General features: G+C 51.2%; 1 protein-coding gene across 2 annotated transcripts in view; it reads right to left on the bottom strand.

The window, feature by feature from the left end:
- Positions 1-1,752: 1,752 nt before the first annotated feature.
- Arhgap8 (Rho GTPase activating protein 8) overlaps positions 1,753-27,230 on the bottom strand; it is a 51,396-nt gene continuing 25,918 nt past the window's right edge. For both annotated transcript variants that reach the window (XM_021216514.2, XM_029548028.1), the window contains exons 5-12: positions 24,961-25,047; positions 20,496-20,594; positions 19,813-19,923; positions 10,813-10,886; positions 10,154-10,231; positions 9,293-9,421; positions 3,874-3,977; positions 1,753-2,180 (exon numbers count right to left, since the gene is read on the bottom strand). In XM_021216514.2, coding sequence (XP_021072173.1) covers positions 1,884-2,180; positions 3,874-3,977; positions 9,293-9,421; positions 10,154-10,231; positions 10,813-10,886; positions 19,813-19,923; positions 20,496-20,594; positions 24,961-25,047 — 979 coding nt within the window. In that variant the 3' untranslated portion in view covers positions 1,753-1,883. The remainder of the gene's footprint in view (positions 2,181-3,873; positions 3,978-9,292; positions 9,422-10,153; positions 10,232-10,812; positions 10,887-19,812; positions 19,924-20,495; positions 20,595-24,960; positions 25,048-27,230) is intronic.

Genomic DNA, 27,230 nt, shown 5'->3' with positions numbered 1-27,230 from the left:
TAATCCCAGCACTTGGGAGGCAGAGGCAAGCGGATTTCTGAGTTCGAGGCCAGCCTGGTCTACAAAGTGAGTTCCAGGACAGCCAGGGCTACACCCTGTCTCGAAAAAAAAATCTATGTGGTGTGATACACTGTCAGCTACAAGCCCACCCTCAAGAACTGCAGGGCCGAGTAACATCCCCCTCCAGGTCACCAACAACGCTCATGTTCTAAGCACTGAGCTTTCTCTTTGCCCATGCCCAGGCAGGGGTCAGACAGAAAAGGGTAAACTTGCTGAGGTTGACCATGCTGGAAATACTAGCTCAGGTCTGTATACTGCCGCAGCGCTAGTTTCCGGAGATGGAAGGGGCCTGCCGTATAAGCCCCACGCTGTCCCGATGGGAAGAGCAAGCTTGGCCTCTCCCTTCATCTCTTCACCCCCACCCACACCACCCCCCGAAAGAAGAAAGCAGACGCCTGCCTACAAGGGTTCAGTCACAAACTAGGGTCATCTGGAAAGAGAAATCTCAAGAAAATTCCCCTATCGGATTGCTTGTAGGCAAGTCTATGGGGCATTTTCTTGATTGATGGTTGATCTGTGAGTGCCCCGCCCAGTATCGGCAGTACCCTGGGCAGGTAGTCCTGGGTGCTATGAGAGAGCTATGAGTGGGTTAGGAATATGACCAGGGACGCAGACTCACCCCTTGTTCACAGTGAGAAATCCTTTTAAGTTGGGCTCGATCCCTCTGTGTCCTCTGCATCTCTGGGGTAGACGAGGGAACATTTCAACAGTTGCCTGCGGGAGAGGGAGCTGCCCCTCATGATCAGCCAAACCCATGCTCAGAAGTCAGCTGTTTGCAGGGCCACTGACCAGCTAGCACTACTGTCTGGGCCAGAATGACAGTTAGCAGGGCTCCAGTTCCCAGGCAGGCCTCCACCCTCTATGGGGTCCTGGCAGTGTTAGCTACTGAGAGCGACTGGCACCCTGTGGTGGCTGTTGGCTGTCAGTGATCCGGATTCCCGCAGGAATCATGTGACCCGGATCCCCACAGGAAGCAATGTGATCCAGGCCTAGTCCTGCGGTGCATCCTCTGGCCACAAAGATTGGTCCAGGGCGGACACATGACCTAAACTTGTCCAATCAGAATAATGTATGGAACTTTCTGTAGGGGAGTTTGCTGCACTGTATTTGATGAGGTAAAGGCCCCATTCTACAACCCTGAGGGGACAGTCTGTCTGAGGCCAAGAAACCTGGAACCCTCTGGCAGGTTGGCTCCACTCCTGTTTGGGAGTCTCAACAACGCTCGTCTTTCCACCGTGGCCAACGGGCTTGGCCGTGGACATCCTTCTCCACCGGGACCTGAGCATTGCTGTCCATGATCTCAAAGATCTCACAAACCTTGTGCAGCACCTCTGCCCAGGACACCATGTACCCCATGCCACCTGCTGGAGGATAAGTGTAATTGGCCAGACAGCTGAATCTCCCCAGATGCTAGCCAACCCAGCCCCGGACATGTGTGTGTTCCCCAAGAATCCTTGACCTGTCAGGTAACCCAGGGACTGTGACCAGTTTTCAGCTGTGTGAGTCACTGGGTTGGATGGCCTGCCACATAGCACCGCAGTCAACAGTGACTGCTCCAGGCCCCTTGCCAACAAATTCACATTTCCCTTTAGTTGCGCTGAGTTCAGAAGAGTCGCCCTCACACATGTATGTCATTTCAGACATATCCCAGGACCGTGGTGGGTCCAACAATTAGAAGCACAAAACCCCCACTAGAAAGTTCTGGGTTCATTTAATTCCTGTGTCTTCTTAAAGATAGTAAGTTCATAAGATTAAACAGGTACACAGATGCCTAGATTGGAAGGGGGCATCTCTGGTTTCCATCTTGAGGTGTCTCAAGCTAGTCAGGAGATACGGAGGCGGGACAGGTATGGTGAGGCCCGGAGAGTGCCGGTCTTCGTGAATTCTTTGGTAACAGGGCCAGCCTGTTGTACTTCCACAGTATCCTGGGTGTGCTCCCTGGAGGCCTCCTGGGCACTGAAGACTTTGTCATAGTACTCTATCAGCAGCTCTGTGAACAAGTTCAGAGGTACCAAGGCGCTCAGGGAAGCCGCCCCCTGGGATGGCCAGATCAAGTTCAGCCCAAACACACACGCCAGATTAGAGCTGTTCATCTTGTTTGAAATGCTCTCCAGAGACACCTGGAAGAGGAAGCCCAAGAAATGAAGCCCCAGGCATCAGCAGTCTGAACTCCACCCTCACCCCAAGGGAGACTGGTGTGGGGAGAGAGCTCAGGGTGTTTCGTCCACACCCCTGAGGGGCCAGTGTGGTGGGAAGAGCTCTGGAGGGGTAGGGGGTGAGCTGGGGAGATGGCGCTGTTCTCGACTAGCGCTTGCCACTCCAGCTTGAGTCTGAAGCCCAGAATAATCCAAGCAGAGTTCCAGGCCAGTGAAAGACCCCTATCTCAATGGAATCATTGAGAATGCTCAGTGGGTAATGGTAAACTTCTGCAGAGTTTAGCAATCTGAGGGACCCACCCATCCATGGCCCGAGAGAACCTGCTCCCTGCAAGCTGAACTCTAACCTCTGTGTCTGCATGCTGAAGCACGTGCACACACGCATAGTCAAACACGAGCACACACATAAATAATAAACAGACAAGTACATAAAAGAATTCTTAAATAGAGACCTCAGCCAGCATTTAAAAATCCTGTGTGGCTACGCTTCCACTTGGGGTCTCGGTTTCTCAGTTTTCCCATCTGTAAAAGGTTCTGGCCTTGATACTGTGGGGACCCTCTGATGCCACCATCTAAGATATCCTGGGCACTCCATCAGCATCTCTTCCACTTTGGCAGACTGGGTTGAGGTGGGGTACCCAGCACTGAAGATCTAAACCAGACACCCTCTGGCTTCTGTGATATGGCTGGGGATGCGAGCTCAGGCTCCTGGGTACAGTACTGAGAGAAAAGTGCTTTCTGTGCCGCGGGCTTCCATCCCCCGGGCTGTCACAGCCACCTGGATTAAGTAGGATTCGGTGCCCCCTACTTTCTAGGCAAGGGAACTGAGCTCTGAGGTCAAAGAAGATCTGCTGCTGAGTCCTCATATGGGACAAGCCCAGCTCACAGCAGCGTTTGAGGAGGAGCTTAAGAACCCCTTCTCCGGTAAGAGGGCCCGAGCACATCCTTGCTTGCGTGAAAAGTAACCAGTCAACAGCGAGAGACAGAATTGCTTATGAATGTGGGGGTACACTAGAGGGCAGTGGGGGAAATGGCTCAGGAGCTAAAGCACATGCCACAGGACCCGGGTTCAATTCCTGGCACCCACAAAAAAATGAGTGTGGTGATACATGCCTATAATCTGAGCACTGGGGTATGGGAGAATAAAGCCAGGCAGATCCCAGGAGCTCAATGCTCAATGGCCAGCTGATAATGGCTGACTGAATACATGAGCTCCGGCTCTATAAGAGTCTTTGTCACTAAAAACCAAGAGGGAGTGAGGAAGACCTCTGGCATTGACCTTTGACCCCCACATGGACCATCATACATGTTCATACACACACACATGGATGAACATGTACACTCATACACACACACACACACACACACACACACACACACGCGCGCGCGGAAAGCCAAGAATGTGACATCATACGACAGACTGTCCCCTCTGCCCCTCCTGTCTCCCTGGACATCGCATCAGACTGTCAGGCTCCTCAGAGGAGCCGGGCTGGGCCTTGAGGGAAGTCCTTTGGAGGTTAAAGAGAGTAGACTTGGCTGTGACTTTGGACATGAGGTGAGCAGGACCAGTCTGTGCAGGGACTGCTGTCAAGATGCCCCCTGGATCCAGTCTTGGGGATGCCCTTCCTTCTCCTGGGAGGCAGGTAGTCCCACTTACCTCGTGCAGGAAACCCATGAGGTAGCGGAGGACGGCGTAGTTGTGTTCTGGGAGGCTCCGCAGGATCAGGCGGCAGTGGGTCACACGCAGGCTGCTCTCCACACCTGCAATGGCATGAGGCTGCTGGCCGGGGCAGCACAGTCAGTCCCCGGGACAGCCTGGTCATGTGGCTCTGCTCAGCACCCTACTATGTCTGCCAGGCTCCTTCCTCCTCTGCATGATGGCTACAGAAACTGCAGCCTGCTGGGAAGTGGGGCAGTGAGTCACTCAGCAAGCAGCAAACGGCTAGTCCGGGGCCAGCAATCTACTCACAGACTGCTGTCCACATCTGGCCCGGCAAGTTTCTCTCTCTCTCTCTCTCTCTCTCTCTCTCTCTCTCTCTCTCTCTCTCTCTCTGTGTGTGTGTGTGTGTGTGTGTCTCTTACCATCACTTACATTCTATAGCATTAGCNTATGAACCATACATTTGCTTACTTGCTTACTCTTCCTCTCTCTCTCTCTCTCTCTCTCTCTCTCTCTCTCTCTCTCTCTCTCTCTCTCTCTCTCTCTCTTTGGTTTTTGGAGACAGGGTTTCTCTGTGTGGCCCTGGCTGTCCTGGAACTCACTCTGTAGACCAGGCTGGCCTCGAAGTCAGAAATTCACCTGCCTCTGCCTCCCAAGTGCTGGGATTAAAGGCACGCGCCACCACGCCCGGCAAGTTTCTCTCTTAATAACCGTCTTATTTGCTCTTTCTCCCTCCCAAGTGCTGGCTTTAGAGGCGTGCACCACCATGTCAGCTCTCAGTCAGTAAGATTTTACTTGAACACATATAAGTCGTGTTGACACATTGCCTAGGGCACTTGTGGGTTACAAGGATGGAGTCAGCAGCTGATATGGAGACTGCGTGGTTGGGGAAGGCTCAGTGTTTCCTCTCTGGCCTCCTCCTAGACAAATGCACCTACCTGTGATTCTCCGTGTATATAGACCACTGTGTAGTTCCTGGGGAAAAAACTCACTTTTGGTGTGGGAGTGGGATGTAACTGTTTCATGCATAGACTCTCAGTCCCCTTGGTTGCCCTCCATTTGAGCTTTGAGACAGGGTCTCGTGTGTCCCAGACTGGCCTCAAACTTACTATGTAGCTGAGGTTTCCCTTGAACTCCTAAGCCTCCCGAATCCACTTCCCAAGTGATGGGATTACAGTTGGATGCCTCGGTGCCGGGTTTATGCAGTGCTGGGGCTGACAAACGCCCTACCAGCTAATCTACATCCTCAGATTAGCTATCGCCTTGGAGGAAAGACTAATAAACTAAAACCAAGTGCGGCTGCAGAAGCCTGCAATCCCAGCACTTGGAGGCTGAGGCAGAAGGACTAGGAGTTCAAGGTCAGCCTGGACTACCTAGTGAGACCATTTCTGAGACCAGTTGTTGAAAAGAAACAGAGCAAGTCACTCAGTGGTTCCAGCTGAAGCCCTCAAAATCACCCGCCAGCCAGGTGGTGACACACGCCTTGAATCCCAGCAATTGGGAGGTAGAGCAAGGCAGATGGATCACTGAATTTAAGGCCAGCCTGGTTTACAGAGTGAGTTCCAGGACAGCCAGAGCTACATAGAGAAACCCTGTCTCAAAAAAAAAAAAAAAAAANAGCATTTGACAAAAATCCAATACCCATTCATGAGAAAAGTTTTGGAAAGATCAGGAATTCAAGGCCTATACCTAAACATAATAAAAGCAATCTACAGAAAACCAGTAGCCAACATCAAAATAAATGGAGAGAAGCTGGAAGCAATCCCACTAAAATCAGGGACTAGACAAGGCTGAGAGATCAATATGTGACAGAGTGTTCCTCCACTGGACCATTTGCATGGAGTGGATGAACAGGGAGGCCTGTGAACAGGACACAGTGCTAACTATGCTGTCTTCATCTTAAAAACCCAATCTCTTTCATTTAGCTGGCTATGGAGATGGTCAGAAGAACAGTAAAGACAGGTACTGCTTACTGAGTGGCTCATGTGGGTCAGCTACTATTTTGGAAACCATTCTAGTGCAGGACCAGTGCAGTGTCAGACGCTCAGCCCACATGTTCCCCAAACACTCTTCTCCACTTTTTAATAAGGAAGTTGAATCTCAAGCTCACATCTGGTTAAAAAAAAAATCCTGGACACACAACTTTTATGCCAAGCCTTAGGTGACCAGGACAAGTGAGTTCGTAGAGAATTTCAGGCTGGCCAGGGTTACATAGAACCCATCAAACAATAAAAAGGGGACCACAGTTAAAAACAAAAACAAAGGACATTTTCCCTCTTAAAGTACAAAGAAGAAAGAAAGAAATGGCTTCTAAGTTCTGACGTCATGAAGTAGCCACAAGATAATTATTTGAGTATTCTACTGTTCTACATTTTCTCTTTCTTTTCTACATTTTCTCTTTCTTTCACGTGAGAGGATGAGACTCCTTGAAGATAAAAAAATAATCATGAGGTAAAAGACAGTATGCTCAATGTGCCCATTAAAATGGGCCATACTTAATTCAATGGGAGAAAAATGGAGTGAAATTTAAGGAACCTCTAAATTCTGTGTCAGATGCCCTCAACCACCCATGGTCTTCGCCAGGCTAAGGAAAACCTTGAGGAAACCAACTGAGATGCTGTGATTTCTTCCTTTGAACAAGAGACTTGTTCAGTCTCTTGTGTACCAGTCACTCCTCCAGCCTCTGCCATGGAAGATGAAGACCCGCACTTCGGATTCTCTTACTCGTTCTCTTGCTTCAGCCTCTGACTTTTTGCTGCTTTTAAATTTTGACCTTAAAATGTTTGAAAACATGTTTGTAGCCAGCAAAAAAATGCTAGTGTGATGCTTTTTTTTTTTTTTAAAAAAACATTTATTTTAATAGTGCTTTTCTTTAACTGAGAGGCTCTGGGAAAAACTGGGCATTATGGCTGGCAGCAGGTGCTGGTGGAATGGAATCTCAGGTTCCTTTCATTGCCTATCATTTTTTGAAGATTATCAAATGAGATTGTAGCTTTATTTATTCATTTATTTATTTATTTTTATTTTTTGATTAAGTGGATCTTGGGAAATATCAGTGTTTGCCTTTTTCGAATGTATTTATTTTATTGGAAATTAAGGGAGAACAGTTCTATGACCCAGTTTCTTTCTTTGAGTTTCATTCATTGTTTGCAGTCCATTGTGTATATTCTTTTATTATATTCCACAGCAATCCAAATTATACAACGTGTGTAAGATGCCTGCATGAAGCTTTCTTTTCCCTCCCATATTATGCATTTGGATCTGTTTCAAGCTTCCATTTCTTAGCGGTAGATCAATCCTACTTATTAATAATGTAGGACCTCTTCCCATTCTCAAGCGATATAGCTACATACTTTGGGGGTGGGGGTGGGGGTTGGCATGTTTTATGGGGCAGAAGTTCAGAGGAATAAGCAGAAAGCCCAATCTTTAAGAAGGTTCTCCCTATATTTACCCTTCCATCTTTACCTGATACTCAGGTGAGAAAGGATGGGTTACCTTTTCAAGAATGTTATTGCATGGTATATACTCTCTGATAACTGGATATTAGCCCAAAGGTACAGGATACCTAGAATACAACCCACAGACTGTAAGAAATTTAACAAGCAGGAAGGTCCAAGTGAGGATGCTTCAATCCCACTTAGGAGGAGGGAACAAAATAATCACAGGTGGCAAAGGGAGGGAGGGATCTGGGTGGGAGAGGGGAAGGGGTGGTGGAGGGAAAAGGGGAATAGGATCAAGTACAGGGAGGGGAGAGGATAGAAGCCTGGAGGGCCAGGAGAATGAATGGAAATATGTAGCCTACGAGAACGAGGCGGTGACAGGACCCTCTAGAAAGTACCAGAGACCTGGGAGGTGAGACACACGCAGGACTCAATGGGGGTCACCTTAGCCAAAATGCCCAACAGTGGAGAGGGGAAACTCAAACTCTCTACCTCCAGTAGATAAACAGGACCTCAAGTTACCATCCCACAGTCAAAATTTCTGACCCAGAATTGTTCCTGTCTAAAAGAAATGCAGGGACAAATGGACAAAGACTGAGGAAAAAGTGGGCCAGGGACCAACCCAAGTTGGGATCCATCTCATGGGGCGAGGAGGGCAGGCACCAAGGCCTGACACTGTTACTCATGCTGTGCTGTGCTGTGCTTACAGACAAGAGCCTAGTGCCGGGCGGTGGTGGCACATGCCTTTAATCCCAGCACTTGGAAGGCAGAGATAGGCGGATTTCTGAGTTTGAGGCCAGCCTGGTCTACAAAGTGAGTTCCAGGACAGCCAGGGTAATACAGAAAAACCTTGTCTCAAAAAAAAAATAAAAATCAAGAAAAACAAAACAGAAAAACACCCATACCTAAGCATTTACACAGCTCCCTGAGATGTGGGTGCATACACTGGCGTGCACGTGATCCTGTTCCCGAGTCCCCAGCCTGTGACACATCATCACTGTCCTTCCACTGAGCCTGTGCAGTGTGCCCAGGAGACCCTGGGACTGTATGCATGTTCCCAGCAGGACACAGGATTCCCCGTCTATGAAAAGCTTGAGGGTTTTTTAATAAAAGCCGTCATCTCAAGGAACAGAGCTGGCTTCTTTAGCAATCTCAGTGGACAAGGAGTTGCTTGTGATTCACATTTCCAGGGAAACACGGGGCCGCCAGCCCTGGGCTGTGGATGATAGAGCATCAGGCTCCTCTTCTTAGAATGATGGTCACAGAGAGGACATGGGAGGGACGCAGGCCACCTTGGTTATCATGGTGGTCCCTTTTAACCCCTCTCCGGGAAGCAGGCAGAGCAGCCCAATGTCGTGACGCTGATTCTAATGTCAGTCAGCTGAGCACGGTGTCATTTGTTTTGAGCCCAGGATGACCTGAACTTCCTACCTCTACCTTCCAAGTGCTGGAGTTATGTCTACATAGCCCGAAGCCTACTTTACTCAGTGCTGGGGAAGGAATCCAGGCTAACGCTCCATCCACTGAGGGAAGTGAGCTCAGAGGAGCCGCATGACTTCCCTCAAGTCACATGACTAACTAGCGACTGAAAAAGCCACGACTTGAGACATGGTCAGCTCCAGACTGGCGCGATGACGTAAATTCCCTGCAGAGGACTCACCGGCCTCTGTGGAGACTACAGCCTTCAATAAGCTCATGTCTTCCACAGGGCCCCCAGGAAGGGCTGGTACATTTCACTTGAAGGAGAAATGCAGCCACCTGGGTAGGGCCACCATAGCTGGGGTTCCCCTCCTCCACCCCATGGACAACATGGCTAAGCCTACAGCCTCACTGAATGAACAGAGGAGTGGGCCCATGCTCCCCTCCACTGACCCACAGGGACCAAGGTTGGGTGGGCACTGCCTCAGCCGAGACCAAGGCTGACCCGGGTCTGTAGCCAGGGACACGCTGAGGCCAGGGTTCAAGCGGATACATACTGGTGATCCCGAGAATCTGCTCGTAGGCTTGGAAGGTCAGCAGTGGCTGGGGCAGCTCTCGGAGAAATGTCTTCAGGATCACGGCTGGGAGGTGCATGTCTCCGTAATCGTCAAAGTTCACGGGTTTCCCTGAACACAGGACATGATGTGGCGATTTAGCACCTCACTCAACCCATGGCGAGGTATAGGTCATAGTCGTGTGCCCCTGGAGTGCCTCAGTCGCCACATGGGCTTGGGGGTGCTTTTCCCCCACCAGCTTCCCTCTTATTGCTATGGTATCCCTCTTTTAGGGTGCCCACGGAGTCAGTTATGGTTCCCTGTGGTTTTGCTGCGAATGGGAGTTTGAACTCCAAGGTCAGGCAGGGCCTTGGCTCTGGGGCTGCGCACACAGGGCTCTGGACCATGTGGGGCCGGGGCTACTGTTGGGGCGGGGCTTCCTGTGATGGGTATGCAATCACAGGAAGGGGGTGGGTGGCTCCAGCAGTGCTAAAGAGCAAGTGTCCCTGGGAGCACAGCAGCTGCTTGCTTTAGTGTTACTTTGGGGATGCTCCCAATTGGGATGCAGGGTGGGGCCAGCCTTGGACATTGATTTCCCTCTTGCAGTGTTAGTTCGAACCATGTGGCTACCTGGTGTCGGAGGTGAAGGCGCATGGGCAATGAGAGCTGGGGCAGCACCTGGCCTAGCAGGCTGGAGTCTGGACACAGGACCCTTCCTTCTACGGTGGTTAGGGTTCCTGGGCAGCGGCCCCACCCTGACCTGTTTCTAGGGTTAGGTAGGGTATGGAGTTACACCTGCGGACTGGGGAGCTGGGGGAGGTGGCAATTGGGAATCTGGCAGGAGGTAGGGGCCTTGGGCATCACCTTGGTCATATAGCCGCTGCACCTGGCGGACAGTCTGGGCGCTGGCCGATCTCCGGAACAGGCCCTCAGTGCGCAGTCCTACAGGAAGAAGAGACGAAACACCTCAGATCCCTGTGCTCTGGGCTTCCCACGATTCTGTGCCTCCCCTGTCTGTGGTGTCCATCTCCTATGGCAACAGATCAGGCTTTTCCAGTCATCTGATGTCCCAACTTCGGTTCCTCCCTCCTGCTCTAAGAGAAGGGTGTGCAGAAACGCACAGGCCTGTGACCAGTTGCCCCTGTCTCCTAGCAGCTCTGTGACCCTGAAGAAAATACTCAGCCTTTCTTCTTCTATCCATCACCAGTTGGCTGCCTCCCCCGACAGACCCCTGTGGGCTTCACAGCCAGGAGAGGAAGCCAGGCCCAAGAACAGCACATGGGAACACTGGGCAGCAGCCTGGAGGTTGAAGTCCTTTCAGTAACCCCTGCCTGTCCTCTCTAGCTTTCCCATAGACCCGCACTCATGTATACACACCCCAGGTGACCACAGGGCCTTTGCACCTGCAAATGCTTCTTTCTGCCTTCCAAGCCACAGGGCATATGCACCCATATACGTGTGTGGGATGTTCAGGAGCTGAAATGAAGCCCCTTTGAGGGTCTCGGCCAGAGGCAGCCCCTTACCTTTTTCTCTCAGATATGTCACCGTCCAACGCAGCACCGGGGGGATGAGTTCACCTTGATTTTTGTCTCTGAGGCTGAGGGAGAAGAATATACTGGCTTATTCATTCCAGACCTTGATGGCGGCCATGGCCAGGGGAAGGCTCTTAAGATTCCCCCACATTCCAGAGAAGATACAACATCAAGGAGTCTCCGGGGAGAGAGACAGCTTCGGCTTCCACGAAGCAGCCACGAGTGCCCAAACTTTGGAAGGATAACAGAGTGCCGGAACGCCACCCAGAATATGGTGTGGGGTATACTGGGGGTGACTTCATGGCAGGGTTTTGAAGGATGAGTAGGAGCTTGCCAGACAAAGTATTAGAGTCAAGAAGATAGATGAATATCTAACTGTGAGCATGAACCCAGGAGACTAGACTAGGCGCTCATTTAATTTTAGAAAGTACTTGCTGGGCATGGTGACACATGCCTTTAACCCCAGCACTTGAGAGGCAGAGGCAGATGGATCCTGGTCTACACAGTGAATTCTAGGACAGCCAAGACCACAGAGGGACCCTGTCTCAAAAAAAATAAAACAAAGCAAAAGTACATGATAAAGACATGGGCCCGAGACATAGCAACAGCAGACAGACAAAAGGACTCTGTGCAGAGTCTGAATCTTCAGCATCTAGTGCTGCCTGGGACCTCAGATGAAGGAGCTACAGTGTCTTGGGATAAGTGTCTCTGTCACCTTCACTTGCAGGGGAGTTGTCTTTCTGTGCGCTGGCCATGGGCTGGCCCACACAACCTGCTGTGGGACATAAGCAGATACAACACACACATTGTGTATGGCCTCCTGACTGGACCATACTCGCTCTAGCTCGACCCCCATGCCCCAGGGAGAACAGATGTCCTAGGTGGAGGCCACTCCTCTGGTCTGGGTGTCAAAAATAATAAGATACAAACTGGGTGTGGTGGCGATTGCCTTTAATCCCAGCATTTGGGAGGCAGAGGCAGGCAAATTTCTGAGTTCGAGGCCAGCCTGGTCTACAGAGCGAGTTCCAGGATAGCTATAACTAAACAGAGAAACCCTGTCTCGAAAAACCAATAAAATAAAATAAAATAAAATAAAATAAAATAAAATAAAATAATAATAATAATAATAATATAAACAAAGTAAGCTGAACCCCAGTTGTTCCACACACTTCATGAAACCCAGGAAAGAATACCTATTGCTATAACATGCTGAGAGGGAGACTACTTGTTACACAGCATCAGCAACAAGAGCTGACTGAGACACAGAAAAAAAGACCTGCTGCTGTAACATGCTGAGAGGGAGACTACTTGTTACACGGCATCGCCAGCCCCAGCTGACTGATACACACTTGCCGCTTGTGAGGCCAGGCCCAAAACTGCAGGAAAGGCCTTCAGAGTCCCTAAGATAGGAAGGTAGATTACGATACTGGGATGGGAAAGAAGGACAGGTATAAATACAGAAATCACCTATTCTGTTTCATGAAAGTGAGATGAATGTTTTAAGTTGACTAGAATTGGGATGGGGAAACTGAGGCACAGATTGGTTACGTGACTTGCTCAATTGAGCACACAGCCAAAGTGGAGTGTGCGTGGTGACCCTGGTTCTGCCAGCCAAACCCAGCACCGACCTCCCTGAGCCCCCATTTCCCCTTCCGTTAAATGAGTGTGACAGAAGGCCTGTCTCCAGGTCTGGCTGCAGAATCATCAGGATGACACGCAAGTAACATCCTTCAAGGTAATCCTGCTACTCACTCCGTAGGCAGTCAGCAAATCTACTCTGTCCCCATGCGGGCTGTCCAGGAATGCTAGGGAACACTTGGCTCAGTTCAACGCGCAATGCTCACATCACAGGAGCAATGGTCTCCACGCATCCTGAGTCTGTATGTGGTTTGGTGGTTTAGTGGACATCTTTCTCTCTGCTAAAGACACACATGTAGGACCCTGAACAGTCACCATGAGGCTGGCCCTGCTTCTGGAGAGGTCCAGGAGTGGATGGGCCCTTCCTAGCCTGTCCTGTGTCAACTTCCTAGTTGCCAGCTGTCAGGGAGGAGGTGATGTCTCTGGAGAGGGAGGAACATCAGGAGCCACGCTGCTGCTTTCTAGGAAATCTGATGGCCTGTGCCAGCCTTCCCCAGAGCTGTGCTCTTGAGAGCCAGTCCCATAGCCTCCTGAGCCTCAGTCTCCCGGTTTTGTAAAGCAAGGGTACTGACAGCCCCTCTCCCGAGTCTGGGGATGCAGGCGTATTCTTAAGCAGGAAGGCAATAGTATCAATGATAGAAATCATTCTTGCGCCAGGACTGAGCGGTGTCCCCAAGAAGAACATAAATGACCCATGGCAGAGGGAAACAAGTCGACTCGGCCAGCCGTGGTGACCGTCCAGGTCACACAAAAAAGATCAGGCTGGCTCTCTTCTTAGAGAGTCCTGCTCAGCATGTGATACAAACGTGAGTCGCTAGAGAGTCATTCGTTGGGTGCTTCCCTGCACTTTACAACCTTAAAAGGCAGAGCCTTTGGGACCATTCAACCCGACCTCTCTGTCAGCGGAGAAAAAAAAAAAAAAAGCCAGGCTCCCTTAGGGGAGAAATCTTTCCAAAGTCTCCGGTCCACTAGTCTGTGGACCTAAGGAGTGGCGCTCTGCCTCCATCTGTCAGTGTTCATAGCAACCAGGGACCTGACCGGAAGTCGCTGCTAGACGCAGGGCGTCCTCCCCAGTTCTAAGTCCCTGTAAACACCCCATAGTCCCAAGCCCTTACTTGGTGGCCCAGAGAGAGGCTTGTCCCCTGGACTTGCAGAGTCAGTGCTGAGAATAACAATTATCCCAGGCAGGAGAGCAGATGGGCCCCACTCACTTCCTGCCTGGGCGGGTATGCCCAGGGCAATGGAGAAATGTCACACCACGTCCCTCCTGAGCACCTCAATGGTACAGGGCAGTGGCAGGTCTTTGTAAAGATGCTCGGGGCACATTAAATCCATCCCCTGAGCTGAAAGGGCCAAGGGCACCCTCAGAAGCAGCCGGGGAGACTGCAATGTCCAGCCATCTGCCCGGAAGGCACTGGGGAGGCTCTGCTCATAGACACCACCTGTCCCCAGGGAGAAGGGCCTGGCATCAGTCAGAGCAGGCTTTTTCCTACTTTTGCATGCCTTGCGTGTGGTGAATGCACAAATAGGGGAGTGAGGGGGTGGGGTGGGGAAGCCACTGCCATGAAGCTGGTTGGTTGGCTGTTTGCAGGCAGTGAGTGTCTGGGTCCGTCCCAGGGCGCTAGTTTCTCCAGCCCCCAAGACAGTCATTGTCTCCCGAGCCTATGCCAGACCTCTGAAACGGTTGTCCAATCCCGGAGACGGGAGGAACGGCCTCAGTGCCCACAAAGCCCCTTGGCCACAGGGTCAGGCAGGGAGGTCCCAGATGCCAAGGTGGCTGGACAGCGCCGATGGATTGGTGGTCCGCTGCTCTGCCTCATGTGCCTTTGAGAGTCTGGTAGTGGAAATATTTCATCCCCATTTTTATAGAGGACAAACTGAAGCTCAGAGATAAATTGCTTCACATGAAGTCACACCGCCTGGTGTGGGTTCAAGCAGAGACAAAATCAGGCTAAGAGGTAGCTCAGCCGTTAATAGCACACGCTCTCCTACCCAAAGGACCCAAGTTCAACTCCTAACAGAGCTCACAGCTCACAGCTCACAGCTGCTTGTAACTCCAACAACAGGGGCGTCTGATACCCTCTTCTAGGCCCCAAGGGTACTATAAACTCACATGCATATACACATAATGTCTATATGATATATATTATAGTATATAATACACACACACAATTTTTTTTTAATGGAGACAGGGTCTCTCTACATAGTTATGGCTGTCCTGAAACTCACTATGTAGAATAGGTCGGCCTTGAACTCACAGAGTTGCACCTGCCTCTGCCCTCCTGGGTTCTGGGATTGAAAGCATACACACAAAAGGCACAGACTACAGCTTGTCTATTGAGCTGGGGCATGTGGAGTCAGCAAGGGAGCTGGGAAGTTACAGGACAGCAGGGCTCAGAAATGTGGAGCCTCACATCTATGGAGCCAGTCCTCTCTGGGTGGGCAATTAGAAATGGCTTCATAATTGTCTTGAAACTCTACCGAGGTAGAGAGCCTATTCCTTATTCTATTGCTATAACAAAATCCCTGACGCAGTGTCATTTATAAATAAAATACAGTTCTTTCTTATAACTCTGGAGGCAGGACATTCAAGTGCAGGGGGCCCTACATCTGCTGGGCTTCTGGCCAGGACTTCTGTCATATCGTAATGTGACAGAAGGGAAAGAGCAGGAGGAGCTCCCTACCTATTTCCTTTCCTACCAGAAGGAGCTCACTAGAGGGAATGCCCCGGTCTACTTGTGTGGTTGGAGCCTGTGACCCATGTGCCTCTTTCTGTGTCTCATTGCTCTGCTGGGAAGAGCAGTTGCACCCAACACACTGGCTTCCAGGAAATGTTTGTACCACAGCCTGAGGACCCAGTAAGTTAGGCCAGCGCACACAGCACAGAACCGGGGTCCAGGGCAGCCCACTCCCCACCACTAGGCCAATCACAAGGGAGCAGGTCAGATACTCTCAGGATATCAACAAAGCATGGTGCAGGGCTTCGGGAGTAGTGCACAGATAGAGCGCCTGATGTACAAACAAACACACAGGCCTGAGCTTAAGCCCTGGAACAGCATAAAAAGCCAGGCGGGTGTGTGTGCTTAGAATCTCAGCACCAGGGAAGCAGGTGATTCGCCCTTTAGCTGTAGACCCAAGAGGACAGAAAACCCAGAAACTCACACAACTTTGCATGTGAATTCTCAGACCACCGTTATCCATAATAAGGAATAGGTGGAAACAAGCAATATGTTCACTCATTGCTAGAGAACAAACCATAATCTGGTATGACCCCCAAAATGACACCAGGCGGATACAGCTCAAAGCGGCCACACGTGGTGGGGAGATGGAAAGTGGGCTGGAGTCTGTGAGGGGCTTGTGAGGCAGGGAGGGGCGCAGATGTGGTTGGAATGCTCTGGGATTAGACAATGGTGGCAGTTGCCCATGGGTGTGATAAACTTAACCCACACAGCATTGCATACTTAGAAAAAGGGAAACTGAGCCAATAATCCAGGCCTGGACAGTTCCAAGATGCACATGTGCATCAGTCCTGCATCTGGACACTAAATCCTACTCTGAGGGGCAGATAGAGGATGTGGGGAGGTATCGGGGGGAGGAGGCTCACACAACCTAGTCTGTGTGCGGCCATCAGGGAAGGCTTCCTGGAAGAGGGGCTAGTGAAGGCACATAATCTGCATGCTCTGTGGCAAGGCCCGTGGTCGCAAGGCTCTTGGGCAGGGTTACTTTGGAAGGCAATGGCTCATCCCTAGACTTAGAGAAACTGGGATGTGTAAAAATCAGTAGCTCGGACTTCGCAAACCTGGAAAGTTTGGCCCACCTCATCCTCTTTTCCCAGACTCACGGGTACCCAGAGGGGACTCACACTTCTCTTCCCTCTCTCCTTGAGGATGGCAAGCAAGCCTGTATATTTCTGCAGTGCTGGGATGGAACCCAGGGCTTAGCACACGCTTAGCAAATGCCTCCCAGCCTTGGCTGAGCCAGGAGACCTCTGACTCCCTGACTCCGCCTTCCTCTGTTGGCTTAAGCGGCTCATTCCAAGGGATGGCTTTCTGTCGTGAACTTAAATCAGCAAATTAACATTGGCGCATAGGCTTTGGTTATGAATTTTAATGCCTTCCATTCATTCACAGTCCAAACAAATTACATATCTGGTGCTTTATTTAATACGTTTATTGCCATTTTATTATAGTCATTGGCAATGAGACAGCATAAAATATTAATTTAAAGAAGCAATCACACAGATTATGTCTTAAAGTGGCGTGCCCGGAATGTACTCAAAGGCATCTGATGTTGCTTGCTGTTCCCTGAAGAGATAATGAAGTGGATTTTCCTGTGTGGTGTTGGAGTGGCCGCAGTGGTAACACACACTATGCAAGCAAGCACTCTACCACCCAATTGCACCCCAGCTCTGCCTGTTTATTCCATCTACTGATTGTTAAAAGCAGTAACTGATCCTGGAACAGATATAACTCTGGGACTGTCACATTGCTAGGAAGCCTCCTGTCCACTGACAACTGTGTGTCAACATATCCTGAAAGGGCTCAAGTCACCGAAGGTGTCCCAGGTATCCTGGTTGGGTAGCTGTTTGCTTCATAAAGACACATCCCCTCCTGGAGTGGGGAGGAAAGGGGAGAAGGAGGAGAGAAATTCACAAGGCTCACGACACTCACCAGAAACTTACAAGACAGAGGAGGCTGTACAAGGTTATATGAACAGTGAGCTACTGCTAGGAAGGGGGGCCTCTTGGAGCTGTCTGCAAATCCCATGGGGGGGGGCTCCAGGAATGCTGGGGTGTGGGACTTCTCAGTGATGCAGCTGCCTGAGCCACCTATGATCCCATGAATAACTCCATCAATGCACTGATCTGCAAACTACGCTTGGACAGAACCCCTCCTTCATCTGTCAATCTCTCCCACCTGAGGTGAACAGAAACAGTCCCCTCCCCGGGGCTGAAGAGATGGCTCAGAGGTTACGAGCATGATCTACTCTTGTAGAGGACCCAGGTTTGATTCCCAGCACCTACATGGCATCTCAGAGTCATCTGTAACCCTGGTTACAGGCGATCTGACGCTCTCTTCTGGCCTCTGTGGGAAGCAGGCACATCCACAGTACACAGGCACACATACAGGCAAAACACCCACATGCATAAAATAAAGCAAAAAACCAAGTCTTCCCCGCAAACCCAGCCACACGGTAGAGCTGCAGGACTGATGACAGCCACCAACAGGTTCCCAATCTCGACGCTCAGGCCCATGCCCAGTGTACGAATCTGCACGTGACCCTTGTTTTCCATTTTCAAGTGGTTGTGTGTATATGTGTGTTTGTAAGCAGGAGGTGCAACTATGGACAACCTGGGTGTCATTCTTCACTGGCCCAGTAGGTGCTGATTAGGTTAGGCCAGCTGGCCAGTGAGCCCAGTGAGCCCCAGATATATCTCTGCCTCACAGGCACATGGCACATCACAGTATATGGTGGAATGCAGTGTGCTCTGGCTTAGTGACAAGCACTCGTGTTTTCAGTTGTTTTGTTTTATTTTGTTTTTGAGAAGACAGAGATAGCTCTGCAGGGTACAACAGGCCATCAGATAGAAGGAGCTCTGAATGGAAGAACCACTAGGGACACTGGCAGCAGAACCATAGAGGCAGAAAGGCCACAGAGAGGCCTCAGAAATATTGTGAAGACTCAGTCTCTTGATGGTCTGGTGTCCCAGCGATGAGCTCTCACTAGCGACCCCTAGAGGGTATTGTGGTTACTGCAGGCACCTGCTCTCCCCCTGCCTTTGGGGTTGGCCGTAGGTAGTAGCATCTATGATGTGTGGACCACCAGGGATTCACAGCAGCAAACTTTCATAACCCATGAAAAAGAAAGTACTCTTTAGTGGCAAGTTTGTGTTCTAGTTGGTGTGTGTGTGTGTGTGTGTGTGTGTGTGTGTGTGTGTGTGTGTGAACTATTTCACCATTTACTGCATTTTCTCTTTGAGGACGTGTGGCTGGGTGGGGAGGTACTGTGTGACCCAGGAGCAGGCACAGGCGCTACTCAAGCTGTAAAGACAGGAAGTAGCCATGTGCTCACTCAACCTGGAGTTGGTCCAGCAGACCACACCCATCACAACAGAGAACTCCATCAGACGGTGTGGATCCGGGGAGACACACGGAACTGCAGTCCTCTTTGTGATATCCCAAGATGCTCCCCTCCTTCCCTGGGGACTCCATCCACTCAGAGAACTCTGCTTTATCACACCTCCCTCGCTGACAGGTACAGAAGCATACAACAACCACCTCACCACTTGGAGATGCTTCCCGATGGCTGTCATGACTAATTAGCTTAAAACAACACCCTGATGTACCTTACAGTCTAGAATAGGTGTGTGTGTGGGGGGGGTACTTGGAGGCTCTGGGATATTCTCTCTGCTTTTGCAGCTTTACAGACTCTTGCTTATAGAACCCAAGGGGCTACTCTGGGCTCACCAAAGTGTCCCAGATAGCTCCCATCTCAAGACGCTGCTCACATCTGCAAAGTCCTTCCTGCCAGCCACCTGCAGCCACAGGTTTTGGGGGTGAGGGGTTTAGGATATTTTGTTTTCTACACATGCATTGCAGACCGTGAGAGCATTTGTATGGGTCTTATCCCGGTGCCTCCACGAGGACATGAGGAATCCTGTCCTGGTAGCCCAGGAAGCACAAGGACAAACTTACATCCCCAACAGAGTTCCCTTAAACTCTTCCCAGGGTTCCCAGCTCCTCATGGACCTTTCAGGTGACCAGAGCTTTAAGTGAAAATCAAACCTCGTGCAGGTCTCTAACACAAAGCGATTGGAGCATCCAGCTCTTCCCGAGTGGGCTGTGGGCTGCCTGACCACTGCAGCTTCTTTAGGATAAAACTCTGCCTTGGATGTATGTCGGCCAGGTCTACTACCAGGGCATGAGACCCAAAGAGGGACAAACTCATGACCCAGAGGGTGGGGCACATAGGAATCTGGACTGGGGGTAGGCTGGGGGTGCTGTGATGGGGTACCGGGGAAGGCTTCTGGGGGAGGGGCCCAAGACGCATGGCAATGAAGCTGACCTGGTAAACAGGTAGGAAATGACAGATCCACCAAAGATCAAAGTCCCTCGAGCATGTCTCACTTGGAAAACGACGGGAGAGGCCCAAAGAGCAGGGAGCCACAACTGAAGGGTGACCAAAAAGCTCTTGTCCTCTGCCCAGGCACACAGGGAGCAGCGGACACTCCGCCTCAGAGGGGACTTGAACCTTTATCTCTCCTGTAGACAGGAGGCAGAGGACTGGGGTAACCTCCCTGGGCAGAGAGGGGTCCCACTGCTCAGGAGGGCAGAGTATCTGCCCTTCACTTACTATTGCAGGCTGACGCCAAACTGCTGGGTGGGCAGAGGCGGCCGAGGTGGTGGCGTCTTGGTGGGCGGGGGCGGCTGACCTTTGTGCAGGTTTTGCAGCTTCTCATCATACCTATGGACACAACAGGAGAGTGTCACCTCACAGGGGGACAGCCTTTTTTAGCCATGGAAGTCATCTCCAAGTGCTATGTGGAGACTAAGCCCCATCCGCATCAGTAGGAAGCCCGCAGATCCTATCTCTGTAAGTTTCAGGCATCCCGGGCAGGGTACCGCATCCTTGGAGAGAAGTGAAGACGAGGCTCAGAAGCTTCGCTGGAGCGGGCCTGCCTGGCACAGGCCTGAAGCCATGGTGTCTCTGCTCATTGACCCTGCGTTCCGGCTTGCCAGACACTCAGTGAGGCATTCAGCAGGAGCTGAATGAACCGCCGCTAGCTGTCTTCCCGAGTCTGCCCCCCCCTCCCCGCGCCTGCCACTCCTAGAACATTTCATTCCACACACGGCTCACCAGCACACCAGGGAACCCCTTTCATATCCGGCTCAGAAGCAGAACGGCAAACCCGTGCCTGAATGTGTTTTTAATCAGTTTGTACTTGTACTGTATGCAGCCTTCGTGGCTTGCTCTTCCTCACGCGTGGATACTGGACCCCAGGGGGGGGGAGAGAAGGGGGCGGGGCGGGCCCTCACCGCACTACTTCCGGGGGGATGAGCAGCTGGTCGCACTGAAGGTGTTCTCGGAGCTCACGAAGGTTGCTGCAGTAGGTGACTTTTTTCCCAAACTTGTGACTGAGGAAGGAGAAGCAAGAGAATAAAACGTTGAGGGGCATGTCTCTAATCCCAGCACACAGAGGGCAGGGGCAAGTGGTTCTCTGTGAGTTCAAGGCCAGCCTGGTCTATAGAGTTCCACAAAAGCCAGGCTGTTACCCAGACAAACCTCGTCTTGAACCTCCCCCCTCTCCAAACAAACAAACAAACAAACGAGAGAGCACGCACGGACACACCAGAATACGCCACAGGCCCTAGAGGCTCGCCTTTATAAAAATAATTATGCCTCTGCTTTGAACTGGTTGCGAATTTGCATAGTGCACACAGCAGAGGGGCTCTTTTTTATGTGGAGCAGATGTATGTGTCTTACTTTCTTTTTCTGTCGCTGTGATAAAATACTCCAAGACAACTTAAGGGGGAAAGAGTTTATTTCAGCTCAAAGTTCAAGCAACACTCCACCATGGCAGTGATGTCCACGTAGGAGGTGCTCGAAGCAGCGGGTCACCTATGTCCAGGCCAGCAGACGATGCACACACACGTATCCCACTGCTCAGTTCCCTTCTTCCTTTATACAACCCAGGATCTGCTGCCCGGGGAATGGGCCCACCCACAGGGTGCAGGTTTTCCCCACTTCAATTAATAGAATAACCGTTCACAGACATGCCTAGAGACCCCTCTCCCATGTGATTCTCCATACTGCCAGGTTGACTTCAATACTGACCATAACTATGTGACAGCTCAGAGGACTAGTGGGGCAAGCCTGCACGTCTGGAGTCACTATGGTCCAAGATGAGTAATGGTTTTGTGTTGGGCCATCTCCTCTCCCTGACAGACCAAAGGGCAGGGACTTTGGGAAACTCTCCAGGAGTGTCTCAGAAGGCCATGGGGAGACATGGCCTCTGCCAGCCTTTCTATTCTCTCCCAGGGGTCCAGGATAAGGCACGTGATCGGCCAAGGCCTGGGCCCCACTGATACAGATTCTGAACTTGAGCCATTGTAAGTAGACATTGCAATGACGGCAAAAGGCAAGTTCCGCGCCAGATTCCGCTGCAGTTAGAACAATCCCTGTGTGCTCCACATTGTAGAGGATGTGAAATTAAGATTATCCAACTTACCGCTGCCCAAACAAAACAAGACCACAGGGATCTGATAGATGGGACAACCCTGTGAGCAGAGTAGAATTCTGGGTCTAGCCTGAACCAGTTCCCACACCCCAAGGGAGGTCAAGGCCTGTGCACTGGCTCCCTCTTGTGGACAAGAATGGATCAGACCTGGGGGCCAGATTGCAGCCACCAGCAAGGTAGCTTTCACAGACTTTGAGGGAGCTGCCAGGGAACTTGAGCTGGGGAAAGAATGCAGGCCCTGGGCCCTGAGGAAGGGGTTGGGACAGGTCTTGTGGGTTGTCAGATAACAGACAACTCAGGGACAGTTTGGCCTCTGCTCTGGGGTCATTAAGGTTTCCTCTGGGGTATGGAGTGCTATTAATGTTTTTGTGTGTGTGTGTGCAGACGGGAAGAGCCCACTGAGCCTACTAAGGACCTAGCTGTCCTGTGGAACTTTCTAGACAGTGACATCTGCTTCAGCACGCTGGGGACCTCCCACTCAGCAGCCACACACCACCTTTCTCTCCGTAACTGTTTGACGATTGCTGTAAGCCAGGCACCCGCTGGACCCTAGGATTAGCGAGGGTAAGTAGACATGACCCATCTGGCCTTTTACACTGGCTGAAGGGCCTTGAGCAGCTCAGTCAGGAATTCGAGCACAGGCGTAGGACAAGACTTGTGCCACACCCACAGCTGCTGGAAGAGACTGAGTCAGGACAGTGCTCAGGATCCAAGTTCAAGTGTGTGTGAGTACACACTTCATCCTGTGTTCTGGTTTCATTCTGTTCTAAGATGCCAGTCCAGAGTCTTTCACAAGCTGTGTGACCTGTGGAAGCTGTATGACCTCTCTGAGCACCGACCTCCCCTGTTTCGAGGTAGAGAAGGCATGGCTGAACAACATAAGTTGGTTCGGTGTATAACATAAGGTGACTTGATAATTCAATCCCCAAAGGATAGTTAAAAACATTCTAGAACAAACCAGGCATGGTGGTGCATGCCACATTCCACAGAACATGAGGGCTGTGGGGAAAGGCACGTTGAACTATAGGCCAGGTGAAGTGTGGGATGGGACTTGAGCTGAGGCAGGGTCGCAGCACTTTCCAGGAGCCACTGATGGAGTGTGCGTGTGTGTGTGTGTGTGTGTGTGTGTGTGTGTGTGTGTGTATGTACTTCTGTGAATGCAAATAAACATACACACACGGCTGGGCATGGTGGCACACGCCTTTAATCCCAGCATTTGGGAGGCAGAGACAGGCGGATTTCTGAGTTCGAGTCCAGCCTGGTCTACAAAGTGAGTTCCAGGACAGCCAGGGCTACACAGAGAAACCCTGTCTCGAAAAACCAAAAACCAAAAACCAAAAAAAACAAAAAACAAAAAAAACCCCAAAAAAACCAAAAAACCAAAAAACATAAACACACACACACATCAATGCAGGCAGACATTCAAGAACATGTACTGGTGGGGTTCTGGGATCCTAGAATACAGATGGGTGGTCCCCAGGCAGCTGTCAGGGACCCAGGGCAAAATAAACAGCTTAAAATGGCACCAGCATACCCTCCGCGGGTCCAGGTCAGTGGGGAAGACCATGGGAGGGCAGGGCTGTGGCCCCCTTAATTCCTCTAGTTCTTAAAGGTGCCTGCGACCCTTGGTGTGGGACTCCTGCTTCCATCCTTGAAGCCAGCAGTGCGGCCCCTTTAAGCTTCTTCCCCGACAGTGCTGGGAAAGGCTACTCTAAGGACCCCATTGTTCACCTCAAGCCTGGAGAACGTTCCCCAGTTGCCTTCTGTTTGCAACTCCTCAACTTAATCTTATCTGCATAACTCCTGTGCTGTGGAACGTGACCGATTTGCAGGCTCTGGGAGCTGAATGACCTTTAGGGTCATTCATTGTCCAGTGAAGAGGGGGCTGATACCAACAGTGTGACTGTGTCTGAGTGACGGAGACTCGAGAACTCAACCCTCACGGAGGCAGGAAGGAGGTGGGGGATGCAGGAAGACGGGAGCTTTCTGTGCACTTGGTGACTTGGTGGGCTGGGCTGCTGAAGTCAGAGGGGAGTGGGGAGAAAGGATATGGTGCCCACCCCTGTCTCTGTCCTGCATTCTCACCTATACACAGGGCACAACATGAATGCTCCTTTCGGCTGTGGACTTCTGAGCCACTGTAGGTAGATATCAACAAATGGGAGGGGTCGGGAGGATATGATAGAAGAGGAGGAGGAGGCAGCAAAAGGTTTTGAGGGCCATGTGACCACCCACTATGTGTGTGCCCTCCCTGCACTAAAATGCTCCTCCTGAGAACCCTCCTGGCTGACCAGGAAGGATCTTGTCACTTCCTCTCTGAATGCGTTCCCTCACCTGAGTGTCCCTACCTGCCTGAATGAAGTTCACCCCCTCACCATGTGTGGCTGGGTGCAGTTTGTGCCTGATGTTTGTGGCTAAATGGAGAGGGAATGAAGATGGCCCCAGGGGTCCCCGCAGAGGCACGTCTTAAGGACCCCTGTAGCTCTTCCTGATACTGGCAGAGAAATCACCATCCAATGAGAAAGAGTGCTGACTTTGGAAGAGCTGACCGAAGTCCCCATGTTTCTGGGCTGTTGGCTCGGGTACAGGGAGTGAAAGGCTAGCCCATGAGCTTGGGGTAGCCATCCTGAGTTCCCAGGAAAAAGTCTGTGCCTTCACAGGCTCCAGAGAGGAAGTCTGAAGCATGGTCATGGGCGTGTCACACGGTTTTTACCAGCAGATGATAGAGACAGTGCCTCACAGGGTGGTCTGTCTGCACCCAGAGGGAGTGGAGATGGAGTCACTGAGGCCCATTGTGGAGTGTCCACATCCACAGGGCCAACTCTACGAGAACACCTGAGCACTGAGCATGGCTAAGCTTCCTCGCTATATCATACTCAGATGCAGGGGACAGGCTGTCCCAGGTCATTCCCCAAAGACAGAGTGAGAGCCCGTGTGCCAATGTCCCAGCCTCTGCATTTGCAGTTACCCTGATGTGTTAACTGGAGCCCTTCTTGGGCTTTGTGACCTTGGGAACCAAGATACAGATGCAGAATATGGGCATTCGAGTCCTGGCATTTTTAAAATACTAGCTGTGACATCAATGTCATGGGCCAACGTTCCTGTCCACAACCTCAGAGAGCCTCAGTGCATGGCCTGAGCAGCCATGTGACCCCCATGGTAACCTATAGATGCCTCAGAGGCAGACCTGCATGGAGCCCTTCGACAGAGGTGCACCCCAGAGATGATGATGGGCACGAGGGTCTACAGAGTGCTGTGCTCACCTGATGAGGGGCTTGAAGATGTTCCACAGTGCTTTGATGAGGCTGGTGGGATGTACAACATACAGTGCCTTCAGGTTCTTCTTGTACCTGAGGAAGGACAGGCAAGGTGGTTTAAAGTCCCCCAACTCCGCCACACTCCACACTGAATGACTGCACAGCCGGCCCAAGCCCCAGAAAACCCATTTCTCAGCAAGCTCAACTAAAGGACATGGATTAAAACCTAGAAAGTACTGAGCTGAAGGAAGCATGCCTTTAATCCCAGGACTTGAGAGGCAGAACCGGGAGGAGCTCTGTGAATTCAAGACCAGCTCCATCTATGTAGAGAGTCCCAGGCCAGCCTGGGATACACAGTGAGAGCCTATTTTGGGACAAAACCAGAAAGAGGAAGGGTTGGGGAGATGGCTCAGTTGGTAAATTTTCTGAGGAACCCCAGAACCCACTTAAGAAAAGCTGGGGTGTGGTGGCAAATGCTTAAAATCTCAGTGCCAGGGAGGAATAGACAAGGGGATCCTTGGCCAGTCAGCCAGCGGGCAAGTTCTAAGCAAATGATAGACCCCTACATTGTTTACACAGAATGAGTGAAGTGGAGCCCATGGCTAAGGATATTCTCACAGACGCAGAAGATGGGTGGGCAAGGGCGTCGAGCACAGCCCTAAACCAGAAAGGCCTAGCTGCGGCTCTCAGAATGAAGCCTAGTAAACCTGCCCAGAACCCTCATTGGTAGTAATGTCTTTCTTTTGTTTTTGTTTTTTGTTTTTCGAGACAGGGTTTCTCTGTGTAATCCTGGCTGTCCTGGAACACACTTTGTAGACCAGGCTGGCCTCGAACTCGGAAATCCGGCTGCCTCTGCCTCCCAAGTGCTGGGATTAAAGGCATGCACCACCATGCCCGGCTGGTAGCAATGTCTTACGGCTGGCATGCATAAGGCTGCGGGGACTGGGGGCGGGGGAGGGCACGACTTACTCCACAGATTGCTGTGAGGACCCCAGCCCACCCGCGAGCCAGCAGTTCAACTGCAATAGCACACCAGAAGGCCCTGCCCGACTGGTTAGGGTTTGAGGGTGAGTGTGACACAGGTCCCCGGACAGGAATCAAAAGCTCAGACAGAGAAAAGAAAACATCTCAGCAGAGAGCTGAGGTGGCCTGGCTCAGGACGCCAGAGCAGAGTGGGGGAGGACATCCGCAAGTAAGGGAGCCAGACCAGGAGGAGGAGGGGCTGCACTGGGGAAAAGTTAAGCCAGAGCAGAGTGTTGGAGTGAGCACGCAGAAGAGTGGGTGCAGGGCTCCCCACAAACTCACTGTCAGCTCATGAGGCTGACACCACAGATAGGAGGCAGGATCCTGAGAGAAATGACAGGTTCCAGGCCTGGAGTGAGAGTGGGGGGGGCGGAGCCTGGAGAGATTGAAAGGGTGAGACAGGACCCTGAGACAGGCTGAGGGGCAATGGTGGAGACAAGATTTGTGTCCTGTGAACCATCAATGATAGTGAAGTACAAATGAAAGGAAGTTACCCCTCCAAAATCGTGGCCATAGACGGGCTTCAAGAAATCTGCTGCCAGCTAGGTATGGTGTGGCACATGCTTTTAATCCCAGCACTCGGGAGGCAGAGGTAGTCACTGTGACTTAGGGACCAGCCTGGTCTAGAGAGGGAGTCCCAGGATGGCTGGGACTACACAGAGTGACACCCCCCCCTCGAAAAACAAAAAAGCAAAAACAAGACAAAACAAAAATTTAAGAAAGGAAAGAAAGGAGAGAGAGAGAGAGAGAGAGAGAGAGAGAGAGAGAGAGAGAGAGAGATCTGTTGCTGTGGAATTCCAGAAAGCAGCTAAACTCTATGCGCTCTGGAGCTCAGAGGTCATAAAAACAGAGCAGGCCACCTGACTTATCTTTCACCCCGAAGTCAGAAAGGTCAGAAGGTCATAAAAGTGGGCAGCTTATCTCCTATCCCCCCCCACACACAAATCAGTTTCTGGGACTGGAAAAGGCAGTCCCTCCTGCCTCTCTGCTCTCCAGAAAACTGACTCAGACCCCGTACAGTACAGTGTTTCCCTCTACCCTTAGTTCTAAGCCACAAGGCACGGGACAACAATGTCTCAGACCAGCAGGGTCTGCACTTGTCATTCTGAGGTTGAATGAGTTTGTTCTTTCTTCTTTCCCCACTGACTTATTTCTTACACATGCACCATGGAATGACACACCAGGTCACATGTCCCCATTGATGTGAGAGGAGGGGGGAGGAAAGGAGGGGAGGGGAGGGGAGAGGAGGGGCG

The sequence above is a fragment of the Mus pahari genome, chromosome 17, assembly GCF_900095145.1.
Source record: "Mus pahari chromosome 17, PAHARI_EIJ_v1.1, whole genome shotgun sequence".
NCBI lineage: Eukaryota > Metazoa > Chordata > Mammalia > Rodentia > Muridae > Mus > Mus pahari.
The sequence above is the reverse complement of the archived record's forward strand: the minus strand, read 5'-3'. Positions and strand labels throughout refer to the sequence as shown.